Below are 20810 nucleotides of genomic sequence, written 5' to 3'. Positions count from 1 at the left end.
GCTCAATAGCTCAGACATTGGGCTAGACCCGCCTTCCGCCATGTGCTTGGTGTTCCGCGCCGCAATCCACTTGCGCAGCAGATGGTAATCCTGAGACTCGGCTGTATGCCCAAGCGTCTCGTGGTAACCCCTTCATCACACCACTTTCCCACAGCCATGCCAGCTGAGTATGTGTATAAGGTTGACGAGGCAGCTGCGTCAGCGCAGCGCACACTTCCGCTGGTTTGGTCACAGCCCCTGTCGTTCATTCACTAGTGTTGTGAGCCATCCACAGAGCTCATTCGCGAACTCGAAGCCTGCTGGTCGGGCCATACCTTCTGCTACCGGTCGCCGGCCGTACCATTAATACCTCGACAGTCATGGCCGAACGATCCAGATCAACGCCGCTGATGCGGATGCTCCTTTCGGGGGAAGTCAGCGGAGAGACACCACGGGATCTGAGTCCGATGGAGAAGTTCGATCGGTGGATGGTTAATGAGGGATCCAGACGAATCTTCGTCGGCACATTCATTGTCGTTCACGCCATGATCTACGCCTTTGGCTTCATGAACTATCAACTAAAAGACAACCTCAACAACGCGCGCGCGACATTTGGCCTTGGCTATCCGATTGCCCGTTCTGCCGCTCTTTGCTTGCATTTCGATGTCGCTTGCATCCTACTACCAGTATGCCGGACACTCATTTCGTTGGCGCGACAGACGCCTTTGAACAGCATCATTCCTTTTGACAAAAACATCACATTCCACAAGTGCATTGGACACTCTATCGTCTTTTTCACATGGGTTCATACGATTGCCCATCTCAACAATGTCGCTCAGCTATCGGCTAAGAATAACCAAGGTTTCGTGGGTTTTCTCAAGGGGAACTTCATGACGGGTCCTGGTTGGTCAGGCTACGTCCTTACCATCGTGATCATGGCTATGTGGTTCACTGCGCTAGAAGGTCCTCGACGTGCTAACTTCGAGCGCTTCTGGAACACTCATCATCTTTTTATCCTCTTCTTTGTATTCTGGTCAGTACACGGAGCCTTCTGCATGATTCCTGAGGACAACAGACCATTCTGCCTACAGAATGCCGCCTTCTGGAAGTGGTGGATGATTGGAGGCTTTTCGTACCTGACCGAGCGCATCCTGCGAGAAATTCGTGGTGCGCACAAGACCTATGTCAGCAAGGTGGTGCAGCATCCGTCCAATGTTGTCGAAATCCAGATCAAGAAAGAGAATGTCAAAGTCCGAGCCGGCCAGTACATCTTCTTATGCTGTCCTGAGGTCTCATTGTGGCAATACCACCCTTTCACGCTGACATCGGCACCTGAGGAAGATTACATTTCGGTACATGTGCGCATGGTTGGTAACTTCACCAAAGCCCTTGGCAAGGCCTTGGGATGCTCAGACCCAAAGGAGAAGACCGATCGATCCAAGGTCGTTTCCATGGCACCCGTCAATGGAAAGAAGCAGCTCAATGTCACGAAACTCCTTCCTCGGGTATACATCGATGGACCATTTGGTAGCGCGTCCGAAGACGTCTTCAAATTCGAGACCGCCTTGCTATGTGGCGCTGGCATCGGCGTAACACCCTTTGCCTCCATTCTCAAGTCGATATGGTACCGAATGAGCAACCCCTCTACAAAACACTCGACACGGCTTCGGAAGGTCTATTTCTTCTGGGTCTGTCGAGATTTCGGCTCGCTGGAGTGGTTCAAGTCCCTACTCGGCGCCATTGAGAGCCAGGACAAGACACATGCCATTGAGATCCACGCAGTGAGTTTCCTCCCTAATCACACCCCATCCTTCCAGACACTAACATTCCCCGCAGTACCTCACCGCCAAGATCTCCGCTGCCGACACCTCCAACATCATCCTCAACTCAGGCGACACCGACGCCATCACCGGCCTGCGCACCGCGACCAACTTCGGCCGCCCTAATTGGGACATGGTCTTCCGCGGAATACGCAAGATCCACAACCCGGGAGAGTGCGGCGTGTTCTTCTGCGGACCCAAGGGTCTCGGCAGCCAGCTGCACATCAAGTGCAACATGTACACTGAGGCAGGCGAGAATGGCTACAAGTTCGTCTGGGGTAAAGAGAACTTCTAAAAGCCAGCGAAAAAGGTGTTGAGCTGGGTGGTTGAAGAGTCGGGGCTTTTTCACGCAGCGTTTGTAGCTTCAATTGTGGTGCAGATAGGAGACACCATCTGCCTCCAGATCAGCATGTCTTTATAGAACTATAGAATCAGAAGTTTGGGGACATGCTGTCTTCTAATTCATTCTGGCACCGTCCGACTCTTCAGTCTCCTGTTTCATGTCGTCATTGTGCCGCCGCCGGATCTAGGGATATAAGCTCTGCTCTCGCTAGGCCACGGAAGCGGGCTGACATTGAAGCGCACATGGACGGATCTAAATCTAGCGATAACCCTCTCTATCTTGATCCTGCCAGCTTTGCAACGTAGCTGCCAACGCAAAGACAGCAGATATATCTGCCAGCGAAGCAACTAGATTGCGTACCTGGCAAGCCTACCACCAGCCAGCAAACAGGTCCAATCCTAGAGCTCAACCATGTTTTGCCATCAAAACGCAGTACACGAAGTCAACCCCCCATCAACCACAATCTCCTGGCCCGTAATAAATCCCGCCGCGACACCCGAGCACAGGAACGCCACCGCATTAGCCACGTCCTCCGGCCGCCCCATGCGGCCCAACGGCGCCAGCTCGCCCGTCTTCCTAATCGACTCGCACACCTGACGATCGGCCTCCCTCTCTGAGTTCCCCAGATTCTCCACCAAGGGCGTCCAGATGATGCCCGGCACGACGGAATTTGCGCGGATCCCCTGCGCGGCGTACATGGCGGAGAGGTGGCGCGTGTAGTTCAGCAGGCCGGCTTTGGCGGCCGCGTAGCCGATCTGCGGCTTGCCGATGTAGCGGAGGGCGGTGAGGGAGGCGTTGTTGACGATGGCGCTTCCGGCGCCTCCGCCGCGTGGGGTCTGCGAGGTCATGATGGGGAGGGCGGCGTGCACGGCGTGGTGCACCGAGGTGAGGTTCAGGGTGAGTTGGGCTTGGAAGGCGTCCGAGGGCATGCTTGCTGGGTCACCGATGGCCGTCATTCCTGAGTGGAGGCAGGTTTTGTGAGCACTCTGGCAGCGCGTGTGCTGGGCGTGGGTGGGCAGTTGCGGGAGGGGAATGGCTTACCGACGTTGTTGATCAGCAGGTCTATTCGACCGAAACGCGGGTCGGCCACCATCTTGCGCACGGCTTCTTTTACGTCGTCCTCCTTGGTGACATCTGCGGTGGTCACTTCGACGAGACATCCTGATACCTCGTCGCGTAGTCGAGTGGCAGTATAATTCGCGGCTTCGAGGTTGATGTCGCAGCCGAATAACTTGACGCCGTTATGGGCCAGGATCCGGGCGGTGGCGGCTCCGTTTCCCCATGTTGTGGAGTTTGGGACCTTTGTCTGTCCGATTCCCATCAGAAGAGCAGTCTTACCTTTGAGGTCTGGGTATATTGGGAATGCTGGGACGGGCTCCATGCCAGGCAACGTTTTGGTCCGGGACCTTCCACGGCGACACGGGTTAGGAATATATTCGCAGATTTGATCGATGAGTTGTGAGGGAGGGCGGCTTCCAATCAATAATGGAAATAAGAGGGGAAATTGTCCAAGAAGCTCTCAGCATGTATACCGTCGAGCAAACAGTAGTTAGTATGTGGCATATAGCTTCACTACCCGAGGTCGACATGCTCGGGCATGAGCGCGCCTCCACAAGTCTCCCCGCATGACATAGTCCGGTACGATCGCTCAGCTCCACGGTCACTTTGACAGTCGCCGATGTCTTCTACTGGATCATCTTGTGGAACAAGGTAGATATTACAACAGGAAGAAGACCTCCGAGGGGGAGGTCAAAGTAGAGCAATGCCAAGACTCGTCATGGCCGCCTTCTGGCCAGCCTGGTCATCCAAAAGTACCTAGAAACCTGAGCACCCTTCATTCAATGGCCCGCTCCCCACCATCGTCGGCTTGCTGAGAATCTTGAATCTCCATCTCGCCGTCATCATCCACGGCCATGGCATCCTCATGAGCTTGACCATCCCGGCCGCCTTCTTCACCCTCATCCTCCTCGCCGTCACCCTCACCCTGACCTTCGCCGTCTTCCTCATCTTCGTCGCCGTCATCATCATCATCTGCGTCACTGCTAGCACTGTCATGGCTAATCCTGTTTGAAAGGCCCGGAAAGAGATTCTGCTTCCGCTTGGACCCGACCTCGATAGTATCCTCTGGCTCCTCATCGTCTTCGTTGATGTCGCTGAGCTCGCTTTCGTCATCGGCTTCGTTGCCAGCTTCGCGGTCTGCATCATTCTCGCCATCGTTGTCGAGGCTGCCTTGGACGCTGTTTCGACGCGACGTGACGGCACTGTCCATCCCATCGCCATTTTCATCGCGCAGTCGGTCAAGACGAACATCGCCAGATGGACTTGCGGGTGATGCACTCCGCCGTACACCGTCTGACATTGCGATCTCAATGACAGGCCTCTTACTGAGAGTTGGGGTCTTTATTGGGGGCGGTTTGGCTATCGCAGCTTCAGCTTTGCGTTGGACTTCTCTGCGAGTAATGGTCTTCGCACGACCCGGCTTGTTAGGCGGCACCGCTCGGGTAGGCTGTGCAGGATCCTGAGGCAGTCCCGGCGCTCCGCTATACGGCTGCGAGGCTGCAGGGATACTCTGGCCTGGCTCACCGGGAACGTTTCCTGGTAACGTTGGTGTTCCGTCGGTCGGCTTACCGTCCGGACCAACAGCATTGGTCGTCATGTTGATGAAAGACCCGGGTACGGGCGCAGGGGGAGGAGGTGGAGCCCGTTCCTCTTCGGTCAACTGGGAGACAAAGGTTTCGTAAAGACATGCATATGCATCTCCAATCATGTCGTCGATAACTCCCCCTTTCAGCAGGCTGTTGTTGAGCTTCTTAAGCTCTATCGTGTCTCGCATCACGTCTAGAACAGTCGAGGTATTGTCAGGCTCCAGCGCCCATTGCTCGACCTTTTCAGAGAGACGGGAGAACTCTTCAAAGCTGATGTTATCAAATAGAGCACGCTCTTTGCCCTCGGGGATCTTGCCAATGCGGCGCAAGAGTCGTACATATGTGACGCAAAGGTTTTCCCAAATCTTCGTGTGGTCGATAAAGTCCGTATACTTCCGCCGCACCCGCCGCACGAGCTGATCCATATTCGCACGGTCGTTCAGCTGATCTAGTAGGTGGGCGAAGAACGTCACATATGCACCAGTATAGACATAATGCCGACCAGCTCGCTCAAACTCCGGTTTCCAGACCTGATAAGTCATGGTCTTGGTGAAGACCTGCTGCGTGAACTCGTGCTTTGCACCCAGTGCTCCGGGCATACTTTGTTCTGAGTCATAGATGATATGTGCTGCACGGTTAATGATGCGATGCTGCCAATTGGCTTTGTCGGCCGAGGAAAGCTTCTTAAGGATATTGAGAAGATAACGCTCCCAATCCGGGCCATCTTCGTCCTCAGCAAGGTGTACACCTTGCGCAAATCGGCTTGCTTGTAATGCTTGATATCCCTGATGTGGCGTCATAGCACTTCGGAGGACCATCTTGTGCATCAAGGAGACCATACGCATGTGTGGTTCCAAGATCACTTCACTCGACTTGTTCACGTGCGGCAAGGCTTCGATTGACTCGACAAGAGCGCCGACGACTTGCTCAGGTGTTACGGGATGTCGAGCGCTGGCATTTTCGGGCGACTGATATATCTTCCACAGGCACTTGTGACGGTAATAGTGACTTGCCCACGGCTTCGGCTTGTTGACAAACTTCTTCTGCAATAATCGCGCTGCGAATCTCCACAATTGGTAGCTCGTCCATGGTGCACGCAGAGGCACTTTTGACATCGACTGGTTGACGCTATTACTCAGATGGCGCATGTGCTTGTCCGTCTTGAACGCTTCCATGTTGAGGGGAGGACGGGAAGAAGCATACAAGCGAATGGCAAATTCTCGAAACATGTCCTCTAGCTTCTGGCCTGTTTCAACATTGTCGTCAGCCATTCTCATAGCCATTGTTATCGCCATGAGGTATGCGTTGATCGAGTTTCGCTCCAATTGGGCAATGTCACCTCTTGAGTCGTTCAATTTCGTGGAATTCCATATCAAGTCATCCTCGATCTTGATATCGTAGATTTGAGCCAACCTCCACCAGGACTCCCATTTCTCTAAGTTGTACTCGAGGTCCTGTCTCAAAAGGCTGGCAGCTTGATCTAGGTCATCTGTTGGAGTAGGTGAGACGCGTTTTACTGCTCGGTATTTCGCGAGTGTAATGTGTCCGAGGAGAAAATACCACCCATAATTGGCTTTGGTCGAATCGTCCTCGGCAAGTGACTTGGTGACTAGCCCACCCTGCCCTTTGTATGCTTTGTAGAACTTTTCTGGTATGAGTTGTGATTTTAGGTAAGTTGTCATTAGCTTCCTGTTCTGGAGCACGACAGGGCCGCTCTTGACACTGCCTGAGGCTGTCTGAACTTTATCGATTGTGTTCCTCAGTTCGCTCTTCAGAAGGTCTTTTATTGAGAGCTGTTTTGCGTATGTCATAACCATTGGCACCAGAGAGTTTGCTGTTTTCTTGTCCAAGTTCTCATGCGGACAGCCGTGATCAAAATCGCCTTCGCTGATCTTGAAGCGCAGCTGGTATAGATCAAACATAACTTGGGCCATGTCGCCGAGATAATTATTGGTTGTTTCGAGTGAATTGAGTTCAAGCTTAACAAGACGGACAAACTGCTTGTTGGCATATCTGCAGTAGTGTCGTTGACCAAGGGCGTGATGGGTGGTACAGAGATAATCTGCCAAATCATTTGCACGGTCAGGAAACAATTCGGGAATCTGTGCCGTCGCTTCCTTCAATAAGATGTACTGAAGTGTCCATAGGTGGACTTGCATCTCTCGCAAACGGTCTTTACTCTTCTCATACAACTTGGTAGATGCAGCGCCTTTAAATTGTGGCACTGCAGTATAGCCAAAGCGCAGGTTGTCCTCGTGGAGGGCGTGCACATGGACAAGTCGCAGAAGGAAAGTCACAGCCGTGAGTGACGAGCGCAGGTGAGCTTCATCCATGACCTCCAGAGCGGTAGGTTCGCCGATGACCTTTGACAGAATTCTGGCTAGTAGATCATCAACATCTTTCAGCCACTTGAGTTCCGTTATTTGGCGCTCGTGTTCGTCGCTCATCTCTTCGGTGACTCGTTGTAGCTCGTTCACGATCGTTTCGACAGCTCTGAACAAACAAGAGACGACCTTTGGTGTATACGAGATTGTTGTGTATGCATTTTGTAACCGACGCCACAGGAAGAGTCTGAGGGAGGCGTCGCCCGAGTTGAGAAACTGGATTAATTTGCCCGCTTCCGACTCCGGGGATATCAAGTTTCTCTCGGTTGGGGAACTATCGGCTTCCAGCAGTGGCTCGAGCTTCTCAATGACAGCAACTGAGTCGCTGTTGTCCGCATCAAACACACTCATAAAGAAATCAAGAGTGCTGAGTCTAAAAAGTTCCTGTTCAGCTGCCGACGCAGACAGCAATGGCATGGCCGCGTTGTTGGGCAAGGATATCGGTTTGGTGTCGAGCTTCTGCAAGATAGATTTCAGATCTTGCAGGCATGTCATGACGTGGTTGCGGTCGATGTCATCTGCCTTACCAGCATATACAGTAGTGGCCCAAAGAAACCGAATGAGAAGATCGCTTGTAGGTGCCAGATCCTTATCTAAGTGCGTGTAGAGTTGCACAAAATCGTCGGTCATGGCGGCCCATCTCTCCAGCCTGTCCGTTTGCTCGATACGAGTGTTGTGTTGTACCTGACTGATGGGGTTTGTGATGCGAGAATGAATGTCAATATGCAGCTCGAAGATGGTGAGGACGAGTTCGGTCAGCTCGGCCGTGCGTTGCATACGCCAACGCGATGTTCCACTATCATGCATGCCATTTTCAGAGAGAGCGCGGTACATCTGTGAGATCAGAGTATAAAGTTGCTCCTCGGATCGAATGAGTAGCTGGACAACAATCTGCTTCATCTCGCCGGACCATGTATCGCGAAGATAGGACGACAGAATGAGATTGCCATCCTGATGCCTGGATGTGAGCAGTGTCGACAGCCAGAGAAGGACAGCCTCGTACAGAGTAGCTGTAGAATTCTCGAGCTGGCTGGCGAAATTTGCGACATCGTCGAAGCCCTCTGCTGGCGGGGAACCAGCTTGAACATCCTGGGAGACCTTCAGATGCTGCATGAACAATGTTAAGCCTGCTGACTTCTCCACAAAGTCCTGGTTTCCATGTCCATGTAACAGGGCCTGTGAATGCTCGTCGCTCCAAATCTTAAGCATCGTTGACAAATCCGAGGCAAGCGTCTGACGAGAGGATGTAATTTCGATTCCTATCGTCGTATGACAATCTGGTGTCAGGTGGCCAGCAAGAATGTTTTCCGCACTCCCAAATTGAGGCAATTCGAGTTTGGAGAGCATTGTATCCACTGTCTTCAGCATGTCCGCGTCCGCACTCTTCAGGACGGTCCAGTTCCAAGACTGGTGAGCAGGCATTTCGGGGACAGCGTCTTCATCCTGGAGGGTCATTTCAAGCATAGACTCTCTGGCTCGCAATCGCTTGCTTTTGACTCTGCCTTCGGGTTCTTCGTTGCCCGCGACTGTCGAGGACCTCTTGCGTGTGGGTATTAAATGAAGCTCTTCATCTGCTACCTCCGCAGAAGGTTCGGGATTTTCATTCACCAAAGCTTCTTCCATCGCAACCTGATTGATTGGCTCGGCTTGTTCGCTACCGTCTGTGACTGCAGCATCAGCAATGTTGCTCTGCTCAGCAGGGGTGCCCGCAATCTCCTCTGCTGCATCGACAAACTCCTCTTTGTCCATTCCAGCGGGTGAGTAAGCTGCCTCTCGGTGCTCCATCGACAGCATAGTCTGAGCGGACACAACGACATCTCCATCCAGGTGCTTCGTGATCAGTTGATGAATCTCATTGCCTAGACTTGTCATTGTGTCTGATCTCAAAGCGATATGGCTGGCAGGCGCGGAAATTGAGGATTGCTTGATGTATTCGACCTCCGAAATTCGTTTGGGCAGGTAGGGACAAGGGTCGTTCGTCTTGCGTACGAGGGAAAGCAACTTAGGCTTAGGATGGATGCCGGCCGTACGCAGCTGAGCTAGATCATCTTGAAGTAAGGCAATGACATCCCTCAGCTCTCCTGCGGCAAATGCCTCGTCAAGTCCAGAGAGGTCAATGGTCTGTTCGAGGCCATCATCGTCGCCCGCCAACACGCTTTCGAGGCAAAAGCGAGCGATGCGCGGAGTGGAAAGAATCTCTGCGACACGAGCTGCCTTTTTCCAAAGATCGATATCTGCATCGTCCCGCTCGAGAGCTTCGGCGAAGTTGGTGAGGCCGGTTTTGCAAGCAGCCGAGTAATATTGGCGTAATTCGCTTCGTGAAAGCCCGTCTTGCACGTTGTAGCGCGCTTCATCAAGCGCGAGTTGACCACGGTTCTTGAAAGATAGGTGGACGATCTGCGGCAGGCTGGCGGATGAGTCTGCGGCATTGCTTGGCAGGACGGCAACGGGTTCATCGTCGGTCGGTAGGACAGCTGCTACAGGAGCGTCATCGACCTGGTCCAAAGCAAACTCAGAAAGTGCTTCAGGGTACTTGAAAATCTCCGACTGAAACAGCACTTCGTACGCCGCTTTTGCCTCCGCCAGGTACGAGGGCCCTTGAGAATGTAGTTTCAGGGCATGATTGTAGGCCTTGTTGGCTTCCTCGATCTGGATTTCTTTTGTGTCATCGACTTCGTCCTCGGATTCCGAGTCGACGTTGAGTGGTTTGAATCCGTGCATGTTACTGTGTCGTAGTTGTCCTTGAGACGATTGGTTATGCCTAGGGACGCAGAATGGGAAGTGCTGAAGTAGAACGACGCTCCTATTAGAAACCCATCGATATCTCGCTCAAAAACTTCCATTTGAGTCGTCGGATCCACAGATCAGTGTCGCCACATCGTACTCGCCTAAAGACACGTTCAGAGACAGCAGTCGAACAAAGAAAAGAACGAGGTCGCGTTGACTGATGGAACAGCAAGACACGTGTAGTTGTCGGCCAAGTTGAAACGACGTGACTCTCGTCTCTAACTCCGGCTATCTCCTGCCGGACCTTTGAATTTCGCAAGATGTCCACATGTGCCACTGGCCTGGACAACACTACACACAAGCTGTTACTGTCTGCGCAATTCATCTCACATCTATTGTACCTCCTCTCTTGCGCTAAATATGGCTGTCAAGCGCTAGCTACCCTTGCCACGAATCTACTGTGCTGCTAAGACTGCTTGCCGTAACCGACACGCTGCTCCATCAGGAGCGCGCCCAACATGCTTGCGCCGGCGGTTCCTGAGTATGCGATCAAGCGAAAAAGCACCTAGCACCATTCTTCTAACCACTGTATAGAATCATCGAAGACGACGATATCGGCCTTGCTATCGATGCCCGTACTGAGAGCCTCGCCGGACTTCGCGAACTCGGACCTCCTGACCTGGTGCACCTTGTCAAGCAGAGCACCAAAGCCGCCAACAAGCAGACCGGAGTATACCATCATGTCACCGGGATAGATGCGTCTTCTTCGGCAAGCCTAGCCGCTTACGTCAATACACTAACTTACAACAACGCCGACAAAACTCACAAAGTCGTGTCTGGTCTCTACTCTTGCTACAATGCCTTCTCGCACCTCGACATGCGTGTCGAAGTCAAGATTCCTGGAGGAGTAGAGAGTTATTGTGTGGACGAGCGGGGTGACAGACGAGTTGCGACAGAGAGCTTATGGCTCGAGACCTTTCTGTGCGGAGTGCTACGAGCCTACTTCTATGCCGATGATGGAAGTGGGGATACAATCAAGAAGATCATTGGCGTCCGCAGATTCAACCCCATAACTTCGACCGAATTAGAGCATAGATTCCTCGATGCGGCCGAACGGCTCTTCTTCAACGGCAGACAGTTGGGCTCCGATCCAGAAATCCAGATACCAAACATTACCTCAAACCACCTAACCACTGGTCTGCTCAAATACCTCAAAACTACCGGCCGATACACTTCAGGCATCAATCTATTCGAAAAGCTACGCACCAAAGATGTCGAGGTGTCATCGCTATTGGCAAGGATACTGGTAGAAGGGGACGAGGAAGTGCAGGCGGTCCGGCTACTACATGACTCTCTCCAGGATGTGCCCATGGATTATGCGTTACTCGACGCGCAAGCAGCGCTTTGCCTCAGCAAGGGCGAGAACGAGTTGGCTCTAGAATGTGCCAAAAGGGCTGTGACGGCAGCACCGTCCGAGTTCAGCACGTGGGCGCGACTATGCGAGGTTTACGTCTCCCTCGAGCAGTTTGACTTAGCGCTGCTGACACTGAACTCTTGTCCCATGTTCTCATACCAGGACAAGGACTCTCCCCGGATGCCTGAGCCGTCTAGAGTACTGCTACCGATTATGTCAGAAAGCGCCCTAGATGAGATTGATGAAGGTCAGCCGAAGCAGGGCGAACCCTTTGATCAGGTTCATGTCTCGCTGCGCAAGCTTCAAGCCGCGACATATCAGGGCACTTTTCTCAAAGCATACAGCCTTCTCACCGAGATTGCTGCTCGAATTGGCTGGGATGCTTTACTCAAGACACGGAGTGTAGTGTTTGTCATGGAGGAGGAATATCGAATAGAGCGACAGCACTCGGTAACACCCAAGGTGCCTTCCAGCAAAAATGCAAGCACTACTGCATTGACCGGCACACCAAATGGCAACAATGATTACAATGGTGCTGACGATTCAGGGTCCGAAGATGATGAAGAGACACTAGCCGAATCCTCGAAAGACTCGGCATTGAACGGCACGGTAGGAGATTCTGGACTCGACGCTACTCAGTCGATGGAGAAGCCTCTGCCCACGATCAAGGCCGAAGAAGTCAAGGCTGGCGGCGACGACCCAGACACGTCGAACGAAGACTATACACAGTTCCAAAACAAGAGGCTTTGCGAAAGGTGGCTAGACAATCTGTTCATGGTGCTTTATGAAGACTTGCGCATTTACACCATCTGGAGAACGGAGATGAGCCAGTACCGGCAACAGCAGATGCAGTACAAGAAGTCGGCCGCCGAATGGGAGATCCTGGGTGACCTGGCTGAACGTCTGCATCATAACAACGAAGCCCTAGAAGCGTACCAGCAATGTCTCAACATTCGGTTCTCCCCCAAAGCCATGAAAGGCCTAATGAAGATGTACGAGAGCAAGGGAGACACGAGGAGCACCCTGGCGTGCTTGATCCGTCTGATTACCTGGCAGTACAGATGGTATTCGGAGGTAAGCTTCAAGTGATCCTGGTGAAAGCGCTTGCTGACAATTTGTAGTTCTCACCAGAGTTGCTGTTCTCAATTCGAAAGTTGATCGAGGAAGAGGGCGCATTGAAGATCAGAAGCATCATTCAGTCGACCAGCTTGCCACAGCATGTCATGGACTTGACGCATGAATACGCGCAGGTCTGCCTAGCGTTCAAGACGACGGGAACAGACGGATAGGAGTCTTTTTTCAGGACGATGACATGTGTATAGACAGCCGTCAGCCGTAGAGCAATGCAGCCTATCTTTGGCACAGCGATGCCACGGACCGCGTCCTGCTGCAGGTCGCAGTACTATTCTATACCCATCAGCATCTGGAGTACTTAGTAGCCAGAAGGAAGGAACGGTTTACGCTCTCGCCGGACCAATCGGAGCAAGCCTTGGCGATGACCGCCTACTTGAGCGCTCCCAGTTGCCTTCGCTCTTCTGTTTGCCTTCTCTTTTCCGCCTATCCTTCATCCTGATCTTCATTTTCATCCATAGACTTGACATATTGGCACATCCATCGTCGTCATACTACGCGTCTGTGCTGCACCAGAACAACGCTCTTTTCGGATACCGGTCCCGGCGCTGACCCCCACGACCCCGCGTCACAAGTCTTCGCCATGGCCGCCCAGAAGAGAATCACGAAGGTAGGTCTCTTACAATCAGTCTCGTTCAGCATGATCTGACCTTCTCTTCAGGAATTGGGAGAGCTGACCAACTCGCCACCTTCTGGCGTTACGGTCAGCCTTTCGGATGAAGCGAATCTCTTCGAGTGGAATGTCACCATGGAGGGTCCAGAAGGCTCGCCATTCGCAGTGAGTTGATCTGGGTGTCCGTTTGACCTCAAGCTGACTGTCTTCGAGGGTGGAGTCTTCAGCCTGAGGCTCGAATTACCACCTGACTATCCGTTCAAGCCACCGACAGTTCGATTCACCACCAAGGTCTACCACCCGAACATCTCCAATGATAGTCCCCCCAACTCTGGTACCATGTGCCTCGGCATGCTGAAGCCTGACCAATGGAAACCTAGTACGAAGCTGAACTCAGTTCTGGAGTTCACTCGCCAGCTGCTCAAGGGTCTGCCTCGCTACATTTGCTGGGCGCTTTGCTGACTTCGAATAGAGCCTAACCCAGACGACGCTGTCGAGGCCAAGATTGCAGACCTCTATCGACAAGACAAGGTAACGTACGAGAAAGAAGCACGCGAATGGACCAAGCGATACGCCATCGGCAGTGCGAGCAAGAAATAGAATCTCCATCAGTCGATTGAAGCATCCGACACCACTAGCACATATGTGGCTGAATAAAAAGGAAACGAGCCTGAAGGGGTTCCAGCGAGGCGAACACAACCACCCATCATCACTCTGACCGACCTCAACGGGCTCACTATTGTCCTTGTCGACAGCTATCCTGGGCGGGGAATGTACTGGCAAGAGGGCTCAATCGTGTCATGGCTCGATAGGCTCGATCATTCAGCTTTGCCAGATCCGGAGACCGCATCAACGCTGCTACCATCCGCTTCTAGGTTACGCGAGCTCTGGCGTCACTTGACATCCCCATTCCGGACTGTGTCGCAATTTTCGATGTGGCGTGCATGCTTGAGCATTCGAGGAAGGGCAACACGCGCAACCGAGCATAATTCACACGCTCCCAATTCGCAGACGTTTGAAGACTCGCAGTGACTCGATTCCACTGGCGTGGCGGCGTCCCGTTCTGCCCCGCGAAGCAAGGTCTATCAAATACGCTGAACATAGCTTGCTTCTGGAGGAGTCCAATTTGCGATTCCGGTGATTTCAGTCTTCAGCCTGGCTCATCATTTCCAGTAGCTATAGCATAGCGGCTCCACCTCTGCGCGCAATTGGCCAAAGCCTGATCCATATCTTCGGTTCTCGACCTTGCGCCAGTAATAAACGCCCGTGCCCGTGCAGATTTGAGCATTTTGGTATTTCACTCTTGCATGTCATCATTCTCAGATGCCTCATCGTCTTCCCAGCCATCGTCAACTGCACCTCCCTCAACGTCCACATCATCACCTTCATCGTCGTCATCATCAAAGTCCTCCGGCTCAAGATCACTCCCATACTGCATATCCTCATCGTCCTCGCCCTCAGCCCCACCTTTCCCATCCTTTTCTCGCGCTCGCCGTTTCCTCTCCACATTCTCCTTCTGCAACCTCCTCCGCTCCTCCTTCTCCTGCCTCCTGACCTTCCACCGCGAGTCAAGCTCGACCTTCTCCTCCTCAGTCTTGTGCACAAACTCATTCCACATGACCCTGCCCTCGCAGATGCCCTCCTCGACCTTCACGAGCCGCAGACGCATGCGCGGGCCCAGCTCCAGCAGCTTGACCGCCCGTTTCTCCACCCTGCTCTTTGGCTTGGCCGCTGGGGTTTCCTCGCCATTAGCCTCTGCCTCGCGCCGCCGTTGACGCTCCCGCCGCCCCACCACGCGCTGCGCCTCCGTCTCCAGGACCTCGACCTCGTTCTCGCTGTCCAGCTCCGTGTCACTCGCGCTCGTGTAGCCCGCCTCATCGCCGCCGAGCACGTAGTCGGCCGCATCCTCCAGCCCACCAAGGTTCGGCAGCGGGCGGCCGTCTTTCCGCTTCTCGCGCTTGCGCTGCTCCGTGGCGTCGAAGCGGCGCACCCGCTTGCTGACGCCGCTTTCCCTTGTCGTGATGGCGTAGTGTCGCAGGCTGATGACGTACTGTCCTTCCCCCTCGGATTTGCTGGTGTTTTCGCGGTTTAGCAGCAGGATGCGCTTGATGCTGCCCAGCGGCGTGGTCGAGGGCGTGATGGCTGGGAAGATGCCCTGCCACACCGTCGTCATCAGACTCTCCAGCTGCTTCTCCACGGGATCTTTGGTCTCGCCCTCCTTGGGCGTGTGGCTGAAGTTGTTCATCACCACCAACGGCGCCCGCAGGTACTCGCCCGCCTTGCCGCCCTGGCGCGGCCGCTTCTGCTGCCGCAGCACGTCTTTTGCGAGCACGTAGTTTTCCACGCGGTATGTCAGCGTGGGCCCGCGGGGCGTCAGTGCGACGCGTAGATGTACGTTGCCCGCTTTGCTGCGGCTGAACATGAAGAGGTGCGTCACGCCCAAGGGCCCGCACATGGCGAGGTAGTCTTTGAGACGGTTGGCGCGACGTTCGCGCAGCCGGGCAGAGGTGTCGGGAGACATCAGGAGACGATAGTCGGAGACGAGGTTTGTGAGGGAGAGGCCGCTGACGTGGGGATTGAGGCGGAGGACGAGCGACTTGGGAGGACGGGCGCCGCCAGGCTTCGCGTTGGCGGCAGGAGGCACCTGGCCAGTCTTCTTCTTTTTGTTGGGCCGCGCCATGACTGCGCGTGTCTGCTGAAAGGTTTCGAGCTTATTTTCGAGGGAGGAAAAGGGTATATTTGACCTGGCCGCATACAGGCGTGGACAGGGACCGAGAAGAAATATTTCCAGGTTCTTATCGATAACGGGTAGAGCCGCGGGTGCATGAATGAACCACGCCGTTTTGCGCCTCGTCTCCAACTCCCAGCGACGTACCGGAGAACTTGGAAGCTCGCCGTAATGTTCCCACGCATCATCACCTTGCTTTCGGCATGCTACAAAACATAAGACCCAAGAGTCCGGTAAGTTTCTATCCCACCGAACGGGGCGATCAGTCAAGAAGCGGTCTGCATCTGTGCACTTGGTCAACAACCATAAGCTTCCCATTTTGCTGTTCCTTGCCAGCGTAGCTCAAGATGTCTTCGCCTGAGCAGCCTCTCGCAGCCGTCGCCTCTTTGCAAGTAATTTGATTCGATCTTCTCAGCCGGGTTAGGAACAGCATCCTCCATTCCCTCTTCACATTCGGCACAAGCATCGAATTTGAGGAACTTCATGATCTCTCCAGCCAGCTACTTCGCTGTAGTAGGAAGTTCCACGATGAGGCTCAGCCAATTCCCTACGACAACGTCTTCAACATCGGATGGAAAACTTGCTACCTTTCTACCCTAATTGAAAAATCCCAAGCACACGTTTGTCTGGAGGTATTCGGCCCTGCTTGCTGCCGTTTCCCCTTCTCTGCCACTCCAGGTCGAGGGCTACTGTCACCTGTCTTCAGGACAGTGTTATTGCTCCAATTGAGAGCATCGTTGAAGTTTCCCCGCAAGCGACAATCAAACGTTGGCGAGCTGCCTATCCCAGATGCCAGTCACCGTCACCTGCTGTTCCGAGACTAGTTCGAGTTCCGCCTTATCTCCATCCCTCGTCTCATTGGCTGGAGTCGTCTGGTGACGATATCCCCAGACCAGGTACCCAGGGGCACACAGCCTTGGGACCCGGCGCTGTGAGCTTCCATGTCGATCACCCACGCGAGATTCGTGTCACTGCTAGGATATATTTACCTCGGCCGCCAACAGGGGCTTCCTCACTTCTTCTGTCCCCAAAGTAACGGCACGATGAGGTTCCACCTCACTTCGCTTGTGAGCTCGGCGCTCGCAGTCTTCACGGTTGCCCAAAGCTTGTGTAATTCGACAACGATAGGCGATCAAGCATTTCCTTCGTTGTTGGATGTTACACTCGAGGAGCTGGCCATCGGTCTAGAGTCGAGACTATTCACGAGCGTCGACCTAGTTCATGCGTATACTGCCCGTATCGATGAAGTCAACAGCACGGTCCGAGCAGTCACTCAGTTGAATCCAGACGCGCTCGCCATCGCGGAACAGCTCGATGCCGAACGTGCGAATGGTACGACGCGTGGCCCATTGCATGGCATCCCGATCCTTATCAAGAACAACATCGGCACTTTCGACGCCATGGACAACACCGCTGGATCTTACGCTCTCGCTGGCGCTCGTGTGCCCCGTGACAGCACCATGGTGGCTAAACTTCGACAAGCCGGAGCCGTGATCCTAGGCAAAGCCAACCTGTCCCAATGGGCTAATTTTCGCTCTGACAACTCGTCCAGCGGCTGGTCGGCAATCGGGGGGCAGGTGCTGGGCGCCTACTTCCCCGACCAAGATCCAAGCGGAAGTAGCAGTGGCAGCGGCGTCTCCTCCTCGCTTGGACTTGCCCTTGCTTCCCTGGGTTCCGAGACTGACGGTAGCATTATCTCACCGGCCGACGCCAACAATTTGGTCGGCATCAAGCCAACCGTGGGACTGACCTCACGCGATCTGGTGATACCTATCTCCTCACACCAGGATACGGTTGGCCCCTTGGCTCGGTCTGTCAAAGATGCGGCTTACCTGCTCAATGCCATTGCTGGCTACAGTCCTTACGACAATTACACCTCGGCAATTCCCTTCCCAGACTACACTATTCCGGATTACGTGGCAGCGTGCAACTTCAGCGCTCTACGAGGTGCTCGAATTGGTATCCCGCGCAATGTCTTCGACACACCGTCGATCCGCAACTCCAGCTATGCCCCAATCATTTCCAGCTTTGATGACTACGCCTTACCTATACTGCGCGCCGCCGGCGCAACCATTGTCGACAACACCAGTTGGCCTGGGTATGACATCGAGCCTGCAAACCGCACCTCGGTAGTGCTGGAGGGTGACTTCATCGCAGACCTCGCCGCTTACGTCGCCCAACTGACCGTAAATCCGAACAACATCACATCTCTCGCCGACGTGCGCCGCTTCACACAATCATTTCCACTCGAGGATTACCCTGATCGCGACACAGGCGTGTGGGACCAAGCACTCGATTATTTCGGTGGACAGGACAATACCTCTCCTGAGTTCTGGGGCAACTACACCCTCGGCCTGGAGCTGGCGGGCCCTCAGGGTATCACAGGTGCACTGGCAAACTACTCGCTGGACGCATTGGTGCTTCCAACCTATTTTGCCAGCCATTTCCCCGCTATTCTGGGTAGTCCTGTCATCAGCGTGCCAATGGGCAGTTACCCAGCTGGGAGTGAGGTAACGCAGAACAGCCGCGGGGATCTGAACCAAACGGGGCCCGGTATCCCATTCGGGCTGGCCTTTGTAGCCGGCCGTTGGAGTGAGGAGAAGCTGGTCGGCCTGGCGTATGCCTTTGAGCAGCGCACAATGATGCAGCAGAAAGTGAGACCGCTGGAGGCATTAACGCCTACGGCGGAGATAGCGGATTTCGCTGGTCAATGAAGGGCGACTTGCAGGTTCACATAAAATCTGGATACTGAAGCTGCAACAACCAAATGAAGCGAGATGCTCCTCGTCCTTGGCAGATGTGTGGCGCTTAGTCATGACAAGCGAAGCCACCCCCCACTGCCCATGTCCGGTCTCCTCCCCGTATCCTGCACTCCTTCAAGATCTATCCCCGCGGAAGACGTACGAAAACGGCATGTGTTCTACAGGAGAGGCTCTTGTCCAAGGCTCTTCTGCAGATTAGCCAACTCAGGCAACGATCTGCCGCTGTAGGCATCATGAGGGCCAACCAGGACCGATCGTTGTCTCAACATCCTGGACAGGCGCGCGGCCAAGCCAGTCCTGTACGAGGCGATGCCACGCCTCTTATGTTCATCATCAAAGACGCCTCCAACTTCAACCAGGGCCGTAAGCACTCGAGAGATGTGGCTTCGCATGTCTCTTCGCGGTACCGCGAATGGCGAAAGACGAACCGCAAGCAGCTAGCCCTCGATGCCACCACGCAAGCTATACTCGACGCAAAGCGGCGCAAAGTCGATGGACCCAGCTTCATCAGACAAAACACTTCACAGTGTACATCACTCGCGCCAACCGAGCCCGCAACCGAAGCCTTGTCATCGGAACCTTCGCCGATCTGTTCCCCAGGCAGCCCTCGGACCCGTGGGGACTCTGGTCATATCTCCGCTATCGAGCCAGACATCGCTTTGCGCCTTCCTAGCGAAGAAGTTGTCGATGGAGACTACCGACGCCTGACCTCGAGGCTTGGTATCTTTGCTCCAACCGCTGAGCACTCTAGCACAACCACTGTATACGCATGGAGGCTTTTTGAGGACTTCGTGACACCGCAGCCCTTGCTCGTGGGGCACCACAGCCTCGACCCCTTCTCTTCGTTTGGGACGGATATGGATCTCGAAGTGAAGGCCAACTTGCATTTTTATTTCAAGGTTATTCGTCCATTCGCTGTTCACCTGATCAATGACTGGACATGGTTCGACAGCATCTCCCACGTCCAGTCGTCAAGGGTGCTCACCTACGCTATGGCCGCATTTGGATCTTTGTTCCTGTCAGGTTGCCTAAAAGGTGGGCCTGGCGTCGTTCTGCCTCCACCAGCTGAGCCGGGCCAGCCATTTCTATGGCCCATGCCGCCGTGGCTGCGCCTGCAAACCATCTGCTTATCGGAGCTACAGTCGATCTTGCAAACATCTGGAGAGGTTGATCAAGCCTGCTATCAAGCAATATTGTTCCTTTTCCGCATATCGGTGCTATTGGCCGATGGACCGTCGGCAAGGATACATGCCAAGGCAATGCGGCGCATTGGGTCAATTGTCGGCATGGACAAAGTATCACTGAACACCGAGCTGGCTGTAGTCAAGGTCAATATAATCAGCGCGTTCCTGCACGATCAGTCAACTGTCGTCATTCAGCATCACCCTAATCACACCAGAATGCAACTGGCCCACGTCGTCGAGCTCGAGCGTACCTTGTGGAAATCAGACAGCGTCTGGCACGCCCATCGAGGCATGATGGACGGAAGAGTCCTGACATGGCGCGACAAAGAACCGTCAGAGGCCTTGCTGGAACGAACAGAAGATGCCATAGTTCGACTGGATCCCAATGCCAAAGCCCTTGGCTCCACTAACTTCACCGAGTTGATGCTGTGCTCTCAAATCGCTCTCTTTTTCGACATATATCTCCACAGCATCAACTGCAACACCTCCATGCCACGGATTCGATGGAATGCACAGATCCTGATGGAGAAACTCGAAAGCATCGACCTTGACCTCGCCACCACGCTTTCACCGCTCACGTTGTTCAATATCCTACTGTCCGGCGCAGTAGCCTGCCGAGGCAGCGCAAGGCGGCCATGGTTCATCAAGAGAACCGCTCTCCTTTTCCCCGACGTGAGGTTCATGGACGACATCATGACCCGCTTGACCGCCTTCATCGACCCGTATACACTCATGAGAAGCCTGCTTGAGGAGGTTTTGACTGAAATCCTCGATTCTCGGCTGGGCGTGACTGCAGCCAGTCCGCGCTGTTTGTGGCGGAAAGACCTACCTTGGAAGCGCGTGTGGGAGAGGCCAATGACTAAATCACCGAATTTGTCGAAGCCGAGGTTGAGGATTCAGGGTAAGGACGAACCGGTGGAGGTTGAGCCGGAATTCGAGTCCGAGCTTGAGGCATGATATTACTCGACTATGCACATAGGTAGAAGGGTGAGTGCGTCTGATGTTCTGGCGAATGTGAATGCAAGCGTTTGAGGACGTAAAATATGTTTTCATTTCACGCATGACTTGCTAAACAACAGC

At 53.9% G+C, this 20810-nt stretch overlaps 8 protein-coding genes across 8 annotated transcripts; 5 read left to right on the top strand and 3 right to left on the bottom strand.

Moving 5' to 3' along the window:
* Positions 1–359: 359 nt before the first annotated feature.
* On the top strand, positions 360–2094 carry HMPREF1541_10760 (uncharacterized protein; the record flags this gene model as incomplete). Its single annotated transcript, XM_008715429.1, has 2 exons — positions 360–1760; positions 1816–2094. 2 exons carry the CDS (start codon positions 360–362, stop codon positions 2092–2094), a joined length of 1680 nt encoding a protein of 559 aa, XP_008713651.1.
* A 470-nt stretch (positions 2095–2564) lies between these two features.
* HMPREF1541_10759 (uncharacterized protein) lies at positions 2565–3523 on the bottom strand (the record flags this gene model as incomplete). Its single annotated transcript, XM_008715428.1, has 2 exons — positions 2565–3100; positions 3184–3523. 2 exons carry the CDS (start codon positions 3521–3523, stop codon positions 2565–2567), a joined length of 876 nt encoding a protein of 291 aa, XP_008713650.1.
* A 453-nt stretch (positions 3524–3976) lies between these two features.
* HMPREF1541_10758 (uncharacterized protein) lies at positions 3977–9892 on the bottom strand (the record flags this gene model as incomplete). The annotated part of the gene is made up of 1 exon (XM_008715427.1): positions 3977–9892. The coding sequence occupies one exon, from the start codon at positions 9890–9892 to the stop codon at positions 3977–3979; it is 5916 nt and encodes a 1971-aa protein (XP_008713649.1).
* Positions 9893–10416: 524 nt separating this feature from the next.
* HMPREF1541_10757 (uncharacterized protein) lies at positions 10417–12601 on the top strand (the record flags this gene model as incomplete). Its single annotated transcript, XM_008715426.1, has 3 exons — positions 10417–10439; positions 10493–12386; positions 12434–12601. The coding sequence occupies 3 exons, from the start codon at positions 10417–10419 to the stop codon at positions 12599–12601; spliced, it is 2085 nt and encodes a 694-aa protein (XP_008713648.1).
* A 425-nt stretch (positions 12602–13026) lies between these two features.
* Positions 13027–13656, top strand: HMPREF1541_10756 (uncharacterized protein; the record flags this gene model as incomplete). The annotated part of the gene is made up of 4 exons (XM_008715425.1): positions 13027–13053; positions 13105–13221; positions 13270–13483; positions 13529–13656. 4 exons carry the CDS (start codon positions 13027–13029, stop codon positions 13654–13656), a joined length of 486 nt encoding a protein of 161 aa, XP_008713647.1.
* Positions 13657–14353: 697 nt separating this feature from the next.
* Positions 14354–15736, bottom strand: HMPREF1541_10755 (uncharacterized protein; the record flags this gene model as incomplete). Its single annotated transcript, XM_008715424.1, has 1 exon — positions 14354–15736. The coding sequence occupies one exon, from the start codon at positions 15734–15736 to the stop codon at positions 14354–14356; it is 1383 nt and encodes a 460-aa protein (XP_008713646.1).
* A 1091-nt stretch (positions 15737–16827) lies between these two features.
* On the top strand, positions 16828–18498 carry HMPREF1541_10754 (uncharacterized protein; the record flags this gene model as incomplete). The annotated part of the gene is made up of 1 exon (XM_008715423.1): positions 16828–18498. The coding sequence occupies one exon, from the start codon at positions 16828–16830 to the stop codon at positions 18496–18498; it is 1671 nt and encodes a 556-aa protein (XP_008713645.1).
* Positions 18499–18779: 281 nt separating this feature from the next.
* Positions 18780–20687, top strand: HMPREF1541_10753 (uncharacterized protein; the record flags this gene model as incomplete). The annotated part of the gene is made up of 1 exon (XM_008715422.1): positions 18780–20687. One exon carries the CDS (start codon positions 18780–18782, stop codon positions 20685–20687), a length of 1908 nt encoding a protein of 635 aa, XP_008713644.1.
* Positions 20688–20810: the final 123 nt, after the last annotated feature.

This window comes from Cyphellophora europaea (genome assembly GCF_000365145.1).
Source record: "Cyphellophora europaea CBS 101466 unplaced genomic scaffold supercont1.14, whole genome shotgun sequence".
In the NCBI taxonomy this organism is placed as follows: Eukaryota; Fungi; Ascomycota; class Eurotiomycetes; order Chaetothyriales; family Cyphellophoraceae; genus Cyphellophora; species Cyphellophora europaea.
This window is presented reverse-complemented; position numbering and strand designations above follow the sequence as displayed.